This window comes from Myotis davidii, unplaced genomic scaffold (assembly GCF_000327345.1).
Source record: "Myotis davidii unplaced genomic scaffold, ASM32734v1 scaffold143, whole genome shotgun sequence".
NCBI classification, from domain to species: Eukaryota; Metazoa; Chordata; class Mammalia; order Chiroptera; family Vespertilionidae; genus Myotis; species Myotis davidii.
The window spans coordinates 1794921-1813072 of record NW_006294876.1 but is presented as its reverse complement, the minus strand read 5'-3'; the positions used below and the strand labels follow the sequence as shown (position 1 = coordinate 1813072).

At 44.3% G+C, this 18152-nt stretch overlaps 1 protein-coding gene across 1 annotated transcript in view; it reads right to left on the bottom strand.

Annotated features, from left to right (window-relative positions):
• MYO10 (myosin X) overlaps positions 1 to 18152 on the bottom strand; it is a 210158-nt gene that overhangs the window by 52385 nt on the left and 139621 nt on the right. The window contains 1 exon segment of the mRNA XM_006769445.2: positions 17396 to 17476. Coding sequence (XP_006769508.1) covers positions 17396 to 17476 — 81 coding nt within the window.

Here is an 18152-nt window from a genome sequence, read left to right as displayed (position 1 = left end):
CATCGGATTCATATGAGTTGAGAGCTGGAAGGGGCCTGAGAAATGACCCCATCCCATCAGCACCTGTACACAGGAAGGCACTGCGATGACGTGACCACTCCAGTTGCTTAAAAAAGTAAAGCCAAGGCCCCAGCCAGTTTTGCTCAGTGGATAGAGCAGAGGTCCTCAAACGGCCCGCCGAAAACATTTGTTTTTTTACTTCAAAAAAAGATATGTGCAGTGTGCATAGGAATTTGTTCATAGTTTTTTTTAAAACTATAGTCTGACCCTCCAACGGTCTGAGGGACAGTGAACTGGCTCCCTGTTTAAAAAGTTTGAGGGCCCCTGGATAGAGCATCGGCCTGAGGACCGAAGGGTCCCAGGTTCGATTCTGTTCAAGAGCACATACCTCAGTTGCAGTCTCAATCCCCGGCCCTGGTTGGGGTGCTGGTGAGAGGCAACCAATTGATGTGTCTCTCTCTGTGTCTTCCCCCTCCCTTCCAGTCTCTCTTTAAAAAAAACAATAGAAAAATATCCTTAGGATGAGGATTAACAACAACAAAAGTAAAACATAAATAAAGCCAAGGAAAGAGCTACCTCTTTGAGAATGGATGTAGCTGATTTATAAATATTCATGAATATAGGTTGGGCTATCAGGAAAAAAAAGTCAAATGGAGAATCTTACTTGGAACCTGCTGAACTCATCTGTCCTGAGAAAACTGGAAATGTATGGGCAAGTCCTTGGTGGACTCTACTTTCCAGAAGGAAAAGGAAGGCCTGGTGGGGAGGGGGTGTGGGTCCATCCAGCTTCCTCGGACTCCTTTCTCTTGCTTATTCGTATATTAAAGTGGACGTTGGCAAGGCCTAAAGGGAAATTAGCCAGCCTTAGACGCAGCCAATATCTGTTACGTAGAAATGAGGAACACCGCCACATATTCCACTGAGCAGCTGGGAGTTGCTAGGAAACAGGAGGTCAGGCGATGCTCAGAGGCCAGGGTATTCCCACCCCAGGGCCTGGCTTGGGCTGCACTCTCAGTCAGCATCACAGATCAGGGCCAGGGTTCCCAGTGAGCGACTGGAACTGTCCCTCAGAGTGAAGTGCTCGCTCATCTGCAACCCGGCACTCTTCTTCAGGACACTGGGCCTGGGCCATAGTATGCCAGAAAGAGTTTCAAGTTGAAGACTACTTCAGCGACTCAGCAAAATGGTACAAATTAAAAAATGAGAGAGAGCAAACGTGCTCCTAGATCCAAGACAGACAGGAAACACACATGCAACAATAAAACTTTCTCCTCACCCGCCCTTAGAATAACGTATTTCACCCACATCTTCAGTGATCCAAGCGACTTTACCAAACCAAAGTCCCCATTCTCGGTGTGAAGATAGTCCCAGGGTTCTGATCATCCTTTCCCCGTGAATTTACCTTTCTCTACACCAACCCCCAAATGAATGTATGTCCCTCATAAACCCTAGTGGAGGGTGAGGTGCTGAGTTCAGTCAGTGGGGAATAAGTTAAGTGACGAGTCCCAGGAGGAAATGAACACCTTTAGGCTGGGACAGCCACACAACAGTTAGCATCAGTGGTCTCTGCCATGACACATCCCTTGCCTCTCTCCATACTGACAAGTATAATCATTATTATGTATTAGCCACCATGACCATCAGTGGCCACTGTGAGCCAGAGCCTGAACGAGGATCCAGACATGATCAGTTTAATCCCTTGTAGCCACCCTAAACATGGGTGATCTGCCCTTACTCCATCGAGGAGGAAATGGGGTTCTTAGATGACAGACTGGTGGCGGGTGAAAGGCAGTGGTACGGCATTTCCTATAAAACTTCACCCAGTCCCATGAGACAGGGCCTCCCATGTCTACACCCTCATCAGTCATTTCAATCCTGAACCGTGTAGAGAACAACCTGTAGAGTCATCCCATCAACCACACACACTGCCTGAAGGACGACGGGCTGCTTTCTTCCCCAGCAAGCATTCACAGAATCGACTTGTTCTCTGAGAATTATGAAAGCTTTATGCCCTGGAATACGTAGAAAAACAGGCCCAAGTTCAGTGATTGCTACAGTGTCACTGCGCTGGGGTCGGGGGTGGGTGTGGGTGTGAATATTAAATTAGAGCTTAAATTCTGTGATTCAAAATAAAAATTGATTAATTAATTAACTAATTAATTAATTCTGTGATTCAGGCAATAAAACTAGGGGACCAGAAACCCCTCCTCAGTCTGTCTCCGAGTTCCCCTCATCAATGATCGAAGGCCAGACAGCAATATATGAACAGAAACAGAAAAAATTCAGACATGATCAGTTCTTCTCTTCGCTCCCTTGTCCATTTTTGCACGCACCCCTCAATACAGTTAATATTGCACGTCAGAGGGTCTAGAGCAGCGGTTCTCAACCTGTGGGTCGCAACCCCTTTGGGGGTCCAACGAACCTTTCACAAGGGTCACCTAAGACCATTGGAAAACACATATATAATTACATATTGTTTTTGTGATTAATCACTATGCTTTAATATGTTCAATTTGTAACACTGAAAATACATCCTGCATATCAGATATTTACATGACGATTCATAACAGTAGCAAAATTACAGTTATGAAGTAGCAACAAAAATAATTTTATGGTTGGGGGTCACCACAATATGAGGAACTGTATTAAAGGGTCGCGGCATTAGGAAGGTTGAGAACCACCGGTCTAGAGGGTTTATTCATTTACACCCGCACATCCGTGCCCCTCGAGGCTGCACCCTGAAGCCTGTGCCTTAGGCATGCTAACAACACAACCAGAACCAAGAACAAAAAAGCTTGGGCACCCGGCCGGTTGCTCAAGGCCCTGCCACTATTCCCAAGCTGCCTTCTCAGCGATTTAAAACCTTTAGATCGACATGTTGTAACAAGGAGAGTGCATGAGCTGTGGGCAGGCCAGGTGAGTAATGGCGAACAAGCGGCAATTGTCCTGCAGTCACTCTGTTAAAAGAGCATGAGAAGGGAAAGGCCTGAACTATGGACACTGGCAGGGCCCCAAGCCTGTGTCAACCAGGGCCTGCCTTGGCACAGCCCACACAGGGGGACCCCTGAGCAGCAGTGCCTGTTCTCGGGTGCAGGGGGGCCGGTCCGAGAGAGGGTCAGTCACGTCAAGCTTTGCAGTTTTTTAAACTTCCTGCCGCTGGAGTTTTTTAAACCTTTCACGCCGCTGGCCCTGAGGACAAACAGGCTGTATCCAGAATCCAGGAACTCCAAATCAAGTGACATCGCGGGCCTGGTCCAACCTGCCCTCCCACCTCTGCCTAGACCGTACTCCCCTCCTTTGCAAGGTACCTCTGATTAAGAGGCTCCAAGAGCTCCGGCTGTGAGGTCCGACACAAACGGAATAGTCGAAGCCCTGGCATTGATGTAATAAAGTCAGTGAGTCATATAGATAGAGGCCAGTGTTTCAGAGCTAATACCAACACAAACACACCAAGGAGAGAATGAGAGGGGCCGGGCCAATTTTCCTCCTGCCATTTCTCAAGCCACAAGGAACATATGAAACAAGTTTTACCTTTAGCTCTAATTATCTTGTGGGATTTATTTATTAATTGGCTCAGCAAAATTGGTCTTGGTTTTCTACTTATGTAATTGTAATAACCCTAAATGGTCTCACCGAAAACAAGATCGAGGTATGCCTACAAAGATTTCACATGCAAACCCTTGTCCTTTCCCTAGCCCAAAGCTTACAAACCAGTTATCCAAATGTATTAAAGAGACTTTTAAAAGCTTCACTAAAAAGTATTTAAAACATTTGCTGCTAGTGAAGTTTTCATCATGATAAACACACAGAATTGCGAGTGTGTGGGGGTGGAGAGATGCAACAATATTTTTAACTGGGATACTTTTCTTTCATTTCATGAAGGCAAATTCGGAGTCTATCACACGATAATTCCAAAGGCAAACAGTATTCCCTTTTAAGTCAAACACTGACAATGAAGCATGTGGCACCCCCTGTAATGAGCTGTTCGTCCTTTCAGAGTGGCTGAAACTAGGACAGCACAGCCATTCATTTGAGAAAGCGGCTAGCACTGAGCAATTACGTAATCCTGCAGGGCATGCTGGTGCTAAGGGCGCCCAGCCCCCATCGCCCCAATTAAACATTTCTACTACCACTTACTAGGAAAGGGAATAATAATAATATATGTTTAACTTAATGACTCAGTACATCTGGAAAAGGTTAAATGCTACTCAATTTTCTATTTTCACCATACATTCAATAGTAAGACACAGGGTCCAAAAGCCCTAGCAAGAACTGTAATAAAAATTGAGTTGCATGTAGATGCCATTTTTACTGAGCAAAGAAAGAGGAGGGAAAAATAATAAACACTGAGACCTTGTTTAACCGAGTGAGTTTTAATCAGGGGCAATTGTGTCCCCTGGGGCATGGAGACACCAGGGGGAGGGACTGTTACCGGCGCCTGGGCTGCTGCTGCACATCCTGGGATGCACAGGAGGTGCCCCCAGCACAGAACTGTCCCTTCCAAAATGCCAAGGCGGAGACACTCTACTGTGACCCAATAAATAAGAAAATGAGGCCAATCGGAAAGAAAGTGAAATAGAATTTTGAACACATCTCAATATGAATTGCTGGCCAGGTGACATAGACCAGCACAGAACTAGAAACTTTAGGGAACTAGAAAAAAAAAGTAGGTTACTAAACTAGACTATGAGGCCACAGCGTGGAAGAGGGCTTTGGGCTGGAAAAAACACAGTGGAACGGTACTCACGTTGGCTGAGGGTGGAAGGAGAGAAGTGAGCATTCCTTTAGAAACCGGACAGGTGCGGGCAGAAGCTGAGGCCAGGCCTCCATCCCGGGAGCCAAGCAGGAGTGAGGGGGGAGGGGGAGGCGCTCCGGCAGAGAGGTGCCAGGAAGGAGGCGGTGACTGCGAGAGTCACAGGCCTGGGGGCGGGGGTGGGGATTAGGAGGGCCTGGCAGAGAACAGGCACCTGGGAGCTTTCAGCAAGAGGCCGGGAAGATTTGATGCACAGCATTAGCAATAAGAGAGTGGGCAGGGACTCTAGGTAGAAATGTTTGGTTGTGAAAACTGACTGTTCAAAGGAAAACCCTATTCACTCTCACCTCCCTTTATTCTACAGATATATAATTTCTTTGTTAAATATTATATTAGAATATTTAGATGTACTTAGTACAAAGAGAGTGTGAGCAAGGAGAAGGAACTTGTGGCAGCACAAGAGAGAAAAATCGGATGGAATACGGTCCCAGGGAGGCAAGAAAAAGTTAAATCAAGAAGACAGAGACTGCCCATCAGAAAGGCTGCCACAATTTAAACCCCCAGTTCCAGAGTGCAATAATCGTAGTTTCTTAACTATTTACAGACCCTGGGAAGTGTTGTTAAAAAGCAACACAAACCAACAGCTCATTCAACCTTCCCACTGGCAAAGGTATCTCACTATTTTAAGTTTCATTTCTTTGATTATACATTGACGTTGTCCAGCTATTTTCCATTTGTATTTCACCGTTTGGAAACTTCTCATTTATGTGCTTTGCTCGTTTCCTACTAAAATCTGTATCATTTCCTTATTGATTTGTAAGGGCTCTGTATTTATCAAGGTTATAAATCCACTGTTATGAATGTTGCAAAAATTGTTTTCCTGTGTATTGTTGCCTTAATGAAGGGCGGTTTGGCCATGTGTGTATGTATACATCAAAGCCATCATGTGCAGGCTGATTTAGCAAATAGACTTCCGAGACTTTACCTGAAGGAAACAGTCTTGAATGTGCACAGATACTTCTATATTTATAATATAGCGACACTGCTTAAAACAAATAATGGAAATAATCCAACAATAGAAATTTGACAGAAAGTATAGCCACTAGAATTCTAAAATCATGAAAAAAAAGCATGGGAATATTTTAAGACGTAGTAATATTTTTTAAAGTAAGTTATAAAATTAAGGTAGACTATGACCCAAGTATAAAGGAAAACAAAAAGTATATATACAACATAATGTAAATAGGATTGTCTCTGGGTGGTGGAATTATGGGATATTTTGCCTGTTTTCCTAATTTACATAGTCAATAAGTATTGCCTTTTTATTGGGAAGGGGTGGCCACAAAACCCAGTAAGTCTTGTGGTGGTTCTTGTTCTTGTTACTACCTTTTCAGCAGCATATCTGAGTATCAGAAAGAGCCCAACTGAGGCAGGAGCAGGGCCCTCCCCCAGGGTCAAAGGCCAGCGCTGGGAGAAGCAGAGGAGAGGGCAGGTGCTCGGGGCTCTCCCCGGGCCGAGAGGCCCCAGGTTGCTTAGGCGCAGAGCCCCTTTGTTCCAGAGTCACAGGGGAACCGCAGCTTTCAAACTGGACCTTCACAAACCTCCTGCGGGAGCAGTGGTGGGTTTTAGCCTGAGGTCACTAACAGACATCACCCACTAAGGAGGCCTGGGGGCCACCGTGAAAATGCTAACACAGGGCCACTTACGCTGGAGATCAACAACCACGAGATAGACAGATGAGCTTGGGCTGGGATTCTATGTGGGTGCTACCCAGAGTTCATCAAGTAAAATGCACAGCCCCAGGGACGCAGTGAGGAGCCGTGGCTAGGGACAGTGGGTGCAGCAGAAAATGTCTACCCCGTTTTATCAGCTAGCAGCCCGGGAGAGAAGCGAGCAGGGCAGACTGGGTGGTGTCTTCCTGAATATACCCTTTAACACGCCCTGACACTCACTGGAGAGAGTGAAATATTACTCATCAGAGAGTGAGTGTATCCACAGATCAAACCCTCTTGCAAATAGCAATGGGATTATGGAACCAGGGACCCAATATTTAAACACAGAAATGAGGGTGAGAAAATGCTATAGGTGAGGCAAAAATCTTCCCCAGGACCTACTTTCAGTCTTTCTCTCCCGCTGTAATTCATTTTATGCCGGGTTAATTAGTATTAACTTTTAGAAAACTGATGGTAAAAGTAAAACCATCTAACATTTGGTTTTCACTTAGCACTACAAATTATCTCAGTAGAAGCAGATGGAGCTAAGTAGCCGTCAGACACATTATTATTCGTTTCTTTTAAATGTAACTCAACTTAATCTGAAAGACCACCTTCTTCACATTTAAAACTGTGACTCTCTTAAAAGGCACTTTTAGCAACTGAATAGAAATCAGCTGAACACATTCATGTGTCCCCTAGAGGAAGAGATTAGCATTTCAGTCTCTCTTTATTATGTTCTTTTCTTTGGAGACATTTACTTTGGGGAATCAGGGAATCTCTACAAAACCTGCCTTATCAGGTTTCTCCAGGCAGATTGCAAAATGCCGGCATGTGTGAACTCGTGAAACAAGCACAGAATATTCACCAGATGACCATTCAGCTCCGGGAACTCCCCCCATTCCCGTACTTGTGCAGAAACCAGTTTATAAGACAATTTACAAAGAGATGGTTATCCGTGTGCAGATTTCTTAGCCATATAAAGCACAAGGCAAGGAGAAGCTGCACGACTGTAGTGGATAAACTTCTGAAGAGAAATATTTTGAAATAAAAGAAACCACCACTCACAACCCCCCCCGCCCCCCCCGCGAAAACATACCATCTACATTTTGTCAGGTGCAATACAACTTCACTCTCAATGCTTCACCTCTGGCCGACTGCCATTCAAAAATAATATGAGAAATTACTTTTCCTTCTAAGAGATGAATTCCTTCTCCAAAAGCAAGTTGCATGATCAGCGCCTTATCTGGTAAGTCTGTCATGTCCTTAATTTTTGCAAAGCACCCGTATTAGTACACGTGACCAACATCAGCACTTACCCGTACGTTTAGAAACTAAACAGTGCTCACAGAGACGGTAAAACCTGTTCCCCTGAGGTTTTATAAAAAAGTCCTCTGCAAAATTTTACACCACCGCATTCATGGCAAAGGTACACATACCTTTTAAGCAGTGCAAGTAAGAGGAAAACCCCTACCTTGGGTTTCTGGTCCCCCCTTCAGTGTCTGTCCCCCGTAAATGGCCGCATCGTTAGCAGTCCGGACCAGGAGCCTGTGAGCCGACAGACACAAAAACGGGCTTTCTGCAGCTGGCCGGTGTTCCCGGTCTTTTATGTGGTGTCTTGGGCTCTGCTTGCTTAATTCATTCCTCACTCTCCTACTGAAAGGAAGTCCAGCCTGGCGAGGCTGGCGGGGTAGTTGACTGGGGGAGGAAAGCAACCACCTTCTATGCACTGCCAATGCGCAAAGAACCTTGATTTTAAAAGATAATAATAATAATAATTATTCTTTCTTTTTTTTTTGAAAAAATGCTCCAGGACCAAATCAAGTAGATTGTGACCTCAGAAAGTCTACCCTGAGAACAACACTCTTCCCCTTCGCGGAGCTTCACTGACCGCTATTTATCCTGGTCTTTGCATAGCGCTACTGAATAGTTGCTATGGCAACTCGGTAAACAGGATTCGAGTGACCACCGAGGGGTTTAGTGGCATTGTTTTCTTGAGGGAGAAGAATGGTAGCCTTAATGCTTCCTTTACTGAAATTTCCTGAAAAAGCAAAGCTCCCTTTTCACAGGTCCTCTCCTCGGTACATGATGTTCTCAAAAGTCGAAGATGCTCCAGTTACAGGAGGACAGGCAGCATGAGTGGCCGTCAGAAAGACAGGAGGAATTGTGGAGGCTACCGAATGCCAAGGGGGCATATTTCAGCAAGGAGGCAGCGGAAATGGAACCATCTCGAATGGCTGTCAGGCTAACCGAATGTAGGGAGGAGGCGCAGGGGCTGATAATCCATTCAGTTCTAAGACAATCCCAGCTCCCTGTCTTTTGCCCTCCCCATTTTTTCATTTAGTCTCTGCTAAGTACATAAAACATACCATTCCCATTTTATCAGGTGCGATAAAACTTCATTCTCAATGCTTCACCTCTGGCCAATCACAAACTATCCTACTATTCTAAAAATATTACTTTAAAAGAGTTCATCTTATTGTGAATAGGGTATGAAACACTGGGCATTTGGACACATCGTGATGGTAGCCATTTGTCAAAGATCGAAGACCCATTCGACACAGCGAACTCTGTGATTCAGTCTGGTCCACTAATGATAACAAATGCGCCACCCTCATTTGAGATGTTAATCACAGGAGAAACTGTGTGTGTGTGTGTGTGTGTGTGTGTGTGTGTGTGTGTGTGTGTGTTGGAGGGGAGTGTGATTGATATAAGAATGCAACTATATTCTCAAATTTTCTGTACATTTAAAAATTTCTAAAAATAGTCTATTACTTTAAAAAACTTGAAATAAAAATGTTTATCCCATAACAGTGTCAAGGATTAAAGGAATCTGTTTCTTTTAAAGATAATTACAACAATCTACCAAAGATACATGAGTTAAAACCAAACCCGAAAAGGAAAAGGTCTTAGAAAGATTTTCCATGATTTGGCTAGAATTGGGAGGTTAACCTGGGAGGATGCAGTGAGGGATAAAACCATTGAGCATTTGTCCACATTCAAACACATAACTCAAGTGTGAAGTATTTCACACAGTCAAATGCAGTTGGTTGCATGTCCACATTACATGGTTTAACACCTCCACCTGCTCCTCTAGGCAGGCACTGTCCTTACACACACTGGAGAGACATGGAAACAGTCCCCAGGGCCCCCAGCTGCTTAGTGACAAGAGGCTGGACAGAAACCCAGGCGCACACCTTTGATCTACTTCTAGTTCGCCCCACTGCTCCGTAGGCTCTGCACCTGTGCTTCTGCAGTGGCCTCCCACACTCACAGGACTGTGGTGCACCCTAGCCCACGACCAGGACACCTCATGCCCTGTCTCACTGGGAACGGAGCAGAGCCACCTATGTCCTCGGCAGGGAGCACAAATGACCTAGATACCAAGGCTCTCCAGGTAACCCTGCAAGTGCATGAAGGGAGAGGGCTGGGGGGCAGTGGGAAAAGTCACAGAGGAAGGAACTGACTGAGACGCGTACAGTCAGCAATAAGACAAGCAAAGCCCTACAAACCCAGGTGCCCCAGGAGCCTTGAGGTGTTGGACCATTATGTGCTGATGTCTGGACAAAAATTCTGAGATAACATTTTGCCTAGGAGGGTGCTTAGTAGAGCAGGGAAATGTATATTTATTAAGGGTTTAAAAATATTTTGACACATTATTTGTGGAATCTAATGAACAAAATGAATTGACCAACAAAATAAGACCAGAAGCAGGGAAGGCATGGATCAGGCTGACATACTTCAATGGGGGGTTGGGGAACAAGAAGAGATAAACCAAAGAACTTATATGCAGAGCCCATGGACACAGGCAATAAGGTAGGGAAGACCTGAGGAGCAGGGGAGGGGATAGGCAGAGGGGGGAAGGGAGGGAAAATGGGAGATATCTGTAATACTATCAATAATACAAAATATATTTAAAAATGGAAAAAAAATGACACACTCTTAGGAATGAATATGTAGCTGACATTTCACTTTGATCTTCAATGACCAGATGAAAATCAGTGACTAGAAGATCCAGGAGTACAGATTTCTCTTTCAGTACCAGGAAGACCTTTCCCATAAACAATAAGTGTGAGGAGAGAGTAAATCCTCCATCCCCAAAGGTTATTTAGAAAGATGATCCTTCTCTGTCATATATAAAGGTGATAAATAGACAATGTGTCATTAATCCTTTTAAAAATATCTATATTTTATTGACTTTTAGAGAAAGGAAGGGAGAGGGATAGAGAGATAGAAACATCAATCGGCCGCCTCCTACATGCCCTCCACTGGGGACGGAGACCGAAACCCAGTCATGTGACCAGGAATCGGACAGGCAACCTTTCCGTGCACAGGACAACGCCCAACCAACTGAGCCACAACGGCCAGGACCTGTCAATTCTTAATGCAAATCATGTTGCCATCATGACTGCTTGAAACTGGGATATGTCTATGACTCGCTGACATCCCAATAGCCATCCTGATGCAATTCAATGCATGGCTGCGTGTGAATCTCATCACAGCTTTTCATTCTACCTTAGCAAGTTCTGGGTACACTCCTCCAACTGAATCCAGCTGTCCTTTAAATGTCATCAAAATATTACACTACAGTTTCATTCGTGAAACTGGATAGTTTTGTTCATTTGCAGAAAGGCTTGGAAACAGAGTGGCAAGGTGTAACTGCGATATTAGAGAAGCAAATATTTGTGGAGGAGAAGTGACCTGGGGTGGGGAGTGTTCCAGAAGCAGCCACCACCACCCCCACCTCCACCCCACCCCATGTGCCTCGGTGGTATGCAGGTTACTTTGAGCTAAAGGCAAATGTAGCTTTAGGCTCAAGAGAAACTTCTCCTCACCTAGAAGAACTTGAATGAGAGGATCTGCCCTTAAGAGATTATAAGAGATAACTTTTGACCTATCTACAGGGCACTGGCAAACTTCTGTTTACAAAAGGTCTGCCTGAAATGACCTTTGAGCCCTCAAGGCGCCTTACCGCATCCCTAGTTCGGGATGTCTATCTTATGTGGGGTCTCTGATTCCCTCATGTATAGGGGGTTCCTGTGTGGACAAGATTAAATTTGACTTTCTCTTATCCATCTGTCTCCTCTTAATGTAGTTATTCAGACCAAAAGAGCCCCCCCTTCCCGAACCCCCTTCTATGTTTTCTGCAACGCAACAGCCGAGAGCTGAGTGCAGCCTCCCACTGGGGTATCATAGGCAGAGCTCCTGCTTCCACAGTGGCTTATAGATAACGGTGCATTTTATCATCATGGGAGTCATATTCAATAAAATATGGTTACAGCTCACGCTTGAACTGACTGATTACAACCCCAGAAAGTTCAATCAAAAGGCAAAAATCCAATGCTTAATCTTTCAGTTTAAACCCTTGTTATCTGATAACAACACACTCCAGGCCTTCTTGCCCAATTGGCAGGTAACGAAGGCCCTGGGCGACCCCAGTTGGATATCTGAGTATCTGACTTTGAAGCACCAGCCCCAGCTTGAAGACGTGTTTGTGCGTGAGCCTCCCATGCTGTGATTGGTTGTTAAAAAAGGGCTTTGAACCCTAGGGGGACCCCTGAGGAGGGGTCAACCACCCCATGAGAGGTAGACAGAGAGAAGGAACGCATTAAAATAGAAAGATAATGACCTATCGAAATGTCCTATAGGCAAGTCCCTAGAGTAATTTCCAAGTACACAAATCAAAGATAATCCAGAAGTGAAAAATGTGCCAAAAATAAATAACTGGAATGGAACCTGTGGCAATAAGGATTAAAGACAGCACCTAAGAGTTTACCTCTGGCAACGTTAAGCACTCACATACCATGAGCATCTCTCCAGGGCCCTTTTATGAGCAACTGGATCCAACATATACTGAGCACACAGGACATCCTGGACACGGAGCCAGGCGGCAGGGGGCAAATATGCACAAGGCAGGCTCTGCAAAGCTGTGCTGGTCACTGTCTTCTCTATCTGTGGAATACTGTCCTCAGAAAACAGGACTAGGGTAGAGTGCCCAAAGCCTAAAATGAAATGTTAAGGGCTGCTGGGATGAAGTTCAGTAAGGTTCATGAAAGATAAAATGAGAAAAAAAATGACAGAGGAAGAATAAAAATCAGACAAAAGTTCAAGGTAGCCTGGCCGGCATGGCTCAGTGGTTGAGCATCAACCTTAATCAGGCCTTATGCCAGGGTTGTGGACTCAATCCCCAGTATGGGGCATGCAGGATTCTCTCTCATCATTGATGTTTTCTCTTCTCTCTCTCTCTCTCTCTCCCTTCCTCCCCCTCCCTGCCTCTCTGAAATCAATAAAAAAGATATATATAAAATTCAAGGTAGTTCATACACCATATGATCATGAGAACTTTTCACAGGAATGTTTGGTCTTTGTTCAAGGCAAAAAAGAAAAAGAAGGCCTAGACAAACATGGCAGGCAGCACCTGAACCACACAAATATGACTCCTGAGGATTAAGTGTGATCGATTCATTGATTCGGTCTTCAAATCTTTATGTCTCTGGAAGCAAAAGGCTCATGTTTCCACAATGCATGCTCATCGCAGTCACTTGGTGTGTGGCCGCGGGCTGTCTAGGGTGCTGCCCAAACGAGGGACCTCGTCTGAGGTCAACAGTGGAACGTAGGGATGCAGGCCATCGGGTTCATTACAGTCCAGGACACCGGCATGCTCTGACTTTCCTCAAAGACTGCGTGAGACCCTTGGCAGCCGCATGTCTCAGAGAGACAGCTTTCACAAGGGCCAGCCTTGGCTGGGTGGCCCATTGGTTGGAGCATCGGCCCGTACACCAAAGGGTTGCAGGTTCAAATCCTAGACAGGGAACATACCTAGGTTGCGAGTTTGATCCCTGGTCTGGGTGCGTATGATCGATGTTTCCCTCCCTCCCTTCTTCCTTTCCTCTCTCTCTAAAAAAACAAACAATAAATATAGCCTTGTGTGAGGATTAAAAAAATGGCAAGAGCCATTATGTCTCCAGCTTCACTCTCTTCTCTGCTGGACATCCTTTTTCCAGCAATATGACTGCAGGCTACCTCACAGACCCCACGGGTTCCCTCCTCTGGACCTGGTCTCCAGCCTCCCTCAGGACTCCCCTTCTTCTTATGAGTTACATCTTTAGGTACCAATGTGACTGTGTCTTGTCTAATGTTATAAATTCCCGAGTTCCAGGTTCCTTGGCTCCTCCAACCTCAGAAGTTCCTCATTCCCTGCAGACAGTGTCCTGTCTGTTTAAATATACAAGCATTCAGGATATTGTCATGTGGGGCCAAAAAAATAGAGACAATGCTGCTGAAATCAAGCACGGTCCCCCTCTAGCACCCGCTTGCTCCCCACAGCACTGGGAGTGAGGCTGCCAGTCCAGCTCCAGGTGACAGCTGCCCAGCTGGGTGCACTGCGGGGGGGCGGGAGGGGGGGCGGAGACAGCCAGTTCTCACACCTGGGAAGGTTTCCTGATGTGTATCGGTCTGTTCCCTTCTTTAATTCTGTCCTGCACCTCCTCAGGGTTTTTCGGAGGAATGTTAATGACAGACTTTTCTTACTGGAACTCATTTGCTAAAATACCACGCATGGGGGGAGGGGGGTGCGCGAGTCATAATTTATCCACGGTGGCCTGTCTCCCGCCCAGAGCTCCCCCGTGACCACAGGCCTGCCTTTGGGAAGAAGACCTGACAGGATGGTTCAGGATATTGTCACGTGGGGCTAAAAAAGCAACAGGCCCTGGGTTACCCCTGGGGGGAAATTCTGAGGAGGCAAAGCAGGTTTCCTTGCTTACGGGCATCTCCTGGGCTTGGTGTGGACACTTCCGGCCAGAAACTACTCTTGCCTAAGCAAATACAAGGGAAAAGTGCTAACTGGCCACACCACCATCTAAAAGTCGTTCAATAGGGAAGTCTGCTCTTGGCAACCTGGAAATTCTGAGTCCCGTGGAGGAGAATATCCTTCAGGGCTGCCGAGGACAGAGCACTGGGTCAAGAGCTGTGCTTCTTAAAATTCACTTTATAAAGCAGGACCAGGAGGACTTTCCAAGGACGCCAGATAAGAGCTTGTTCTACCACACCCGGTATTAGCTACCAGTTGTTTGCAAAAAGAAAAAAGTCCACCTGTGACTGTAACTGAACTGACATAATTGTTCCACTCTCCCTGCACGCACCTGCTTTTCACAGCAAAATACAAAACCCCGCCATAGTCCCACAAAGGAGTTCCGGTTGCTGGGGGCCCCAGCGCCTGCTCTGAGCTGCTGCCTGGAGGGGAGGCAGCCAGTGCTGGCAGCCCGGGCCCAGGGCTGCGTGTGCTCATACTGGCCAGGCCTCCAGGGAGTCTTGGATATGCTGGACGGGACGTGCTCCTGAGAGCACAAAGCAGCTACTTCGCTTTTTCTAAGGCCACAGACAATTGAAGCACACACACACACACACACACACACACACACACTGTAGGATCTGCCAAAACCCATGATCCATATTCCAGAATGATACACAAAGTACCTTCATGCACATGCATCTTAATAAATGCTCTCAGGCCGGTGATGAACAAACTCACTTGAGAAGGGTGGGAGGGGAGGGGAGGGGAGGGGAGATGGCCGCACCCCTCCATGCTGGAAATTCACATGCCCCATCTTGGGGCAAAGGAAGGCAACGTTTTCCCTGTGAAATTTCTAGAAGCTTCTATCTTTGGACAAAAGAGTATTCATAAAAAACTCCAAATGAGGGCTGTTTACATACATGTCATGTAACAATAACCAGTAACACTCCCGAATTTTCAATGGAACTAAATGAAGGTTGAGCGAGTCATAATTTAATATCTCCATATTCTAATTAGCATCTTTATACTTAAAAATCACAACTTCATGTCAGGCCTCAGACAAGTCGGTTCTTGTGTCTATGCCTTTACTGCCGGGGTGTCTTTAAACTGTTACCAAGACATTTTTTTCAAAGTCTTTACGGCCCGTCTCTTGGTGTGTTGGGAACCTGTGTCCGCCCCGGGTCAGGAGAAGAAAGCGGGTGTGAGTGAACACAAATGGAACTGTGAGTTTGACCTGGATCTTTTTTTCTTAAATGCAAAAACCAAAGCAACTAGGCACAATCAAATCCCAATAAGGAAAAATAAACATCAAAAAGAGAGTAAATTTTTTTTTTTTTTTTTTTACTGTTCTGGCTGTGGAACAATTTTCAATTCAAGAGGGCCTAATTTAAAAAGCTATCACAAAAATATACATTTTTAAAATCAAAAACTATTACAATTTAAAGGAATGTCTATCCTTATAACAATGCAGAGATAGTAGGTCCCCCGTTTCTTTGAATCTGAGATGCCACCGCTAAGGAAGAGAAAGAGCGTGCACTAAACTATGGCTTGCCAAAAGCTGTAAATCCATCCCAAGCTCCAAGACCTTAAGTTGGAAAAAAACCATGCATGCTTAAGGATGACAAACAGGATTATCATCTCTGTTATAAAATCAGAAAAGAAATGCTGACAGGTATTAAACAGCTCCCCTCCCAAATGACAAGCCCATTCATACTGTCTTGTAAGTACTGCCCATTGGGGTTATAAAGTGAAGAATAAACCAGCTGGAATGATATGTGGTTATGTCTTAACTGTTCATTTCCTACATAATGTCAAAAAAGCTATTCATTGCTTACGTGTCATTTTTTGTGGTCACCTAAAACACTTTAATGCGTTATGTCTTAACTGTTCATTTCCTACATAATGTGAAAAGCTATGTATTACTTATGTGTCATTTTTTGTGGTCACCTAAAAACTTTAATGTAAATGTAAAAACGGGGAAGATGAGTTACTATTTATTTAGACTGTCAGAATAGATGCATATTAAATTAAGTCATCACAGATCTTCTATGTAAAACCAGTCTCGACCACCTTAATGCCTTATACATACCAATTCTCACCATTGTGCTACCCAGTAAGGTAACAAACTGACAGGTTATTCCTCAATAAAGAGAACATACACTTCTGCCTTCCGAGAAGACAGAGAATTCAACTGTAATTCTTATAAATAAACATCTTGAAACCATAAATCAGGAATCACTGAAATACTAAGTCAAAGGCAACTGGTAACCACCATATAAAGATCTAGCCTCAGCCACATTATCAGAATCTAACACAAGTCTCATAGGACACAGTTCAGGTCAGGTTCCTTACCTTAATCCTTCTGAGGAGGACACCTGTTTTTCAACATGAGGGGCCCTTGATGTTACTACCTTTGGGGGTTTACCTCTCTTCAGTGGGGGCTACTAAGAGCTGATATTCGCCAAATGAAGATAATTTCAAACTTTCAGCAACACTCTAAGGCAAGTTGCCCAGTTTAGTCTTGGACCGAGCAACTTCATCCATATCTAATGTTAAATTTAAATTTTCTTTGTTAAAATAGCGTTCCCTTTTAAAATTCACATTATTTTTGATCAGGATATGGCATTCAAAGTAAAATCTTGGGGCCTAGATAAGAAAACTCATAATGGCAACCTTTCAGGAATTTTCAAATCAGTTCTGGCCACAGAACTAATTTAACGTCCTTAAAACACAGAATACAGACTCGTCATCACGTTTAACAACAAAGCAAAAGAAAATCAAACAAACAGAAAAATCAACCACTGAAAATACACCAATGATTTCTTCTAAAATAGAAGCTTTCCCAAGAATTTCACATCGAGTGCTTAAAAAAAAACCCCACAAAAAAGTCAAGGCTTTACAGTGTTTCCTTTTCAACTAGACTTCTTTAAAGCTTAATGGCATCATTCAAAAGCAGACGAATGGACCCAGGAGACAAAGGGAATCTTTCCATTCAGCCACGTTCGGTTATAATAATGCCACATCCATCTCCAACCATCTATAATGAAAGGACTTCGGAGAAACCCAATCTGTGAGTAACCACCCTAGGAGGCAGTGTCCTCAAAGACGGGGTCTCAATCTAGAACTGGCCTCTCTTACCTTCTGCATGTTTGGCTTGACACAGCGAACAAAGAAAGGATTAGAGGCGCTTAGGGTTGCCATCAAGGAATGCAGTGAGTCCTAATAGAAAGAAAAAAGTACATGTCGATTTGGTCTCTTAGTATCTCGTTCTTTAAATTTCTCAGCACCTTAGACACTTATCAGAAACAAATTTAAAAAAAACAATTTAGTCATAGGAATAATAATGGTCTTTATTTTTCCTTGAAATAGTACCATTTTAAAAAATAACATTATTCTGTTAATCAGCAAAAAAATCATAGGCTATTTCAATGGTTAGCATAGAAAACCTGAGAAATATGAGCTCTCCCACTGTAATTATTTATCCAAACTCATTATTTCCATCCAAATGACCTATAATCCTTTCCAGCACCTCGCTGGTCTTTGACCTACAATCTCCACTCTTACCTTCAATTTCTATAATACCGCTTTATTTTCTTCTTCTTTACAATTTTTTATTGTGAATTTTTAACATTTACCAAAGCAGACAGCATGCAATGAATACTCATCGTCAGCTTCAGCTAATCCCATTTCCTCTGATCCCTGTCTCCATCTGTACTATGCCCACCCCTTGCAGAAAAAGCAAATCCAAGACATTGCTTATTTCATCCCTCAAAATTTCAATATGTTCTATTAAAGGATAATCACTTTAAAAAATATATAGATAGATAACCATGTCCATAGAATCCTAAAAAGATTTACCATGAATTCCTTAATGTTAACATTAAAAAGTGCAATT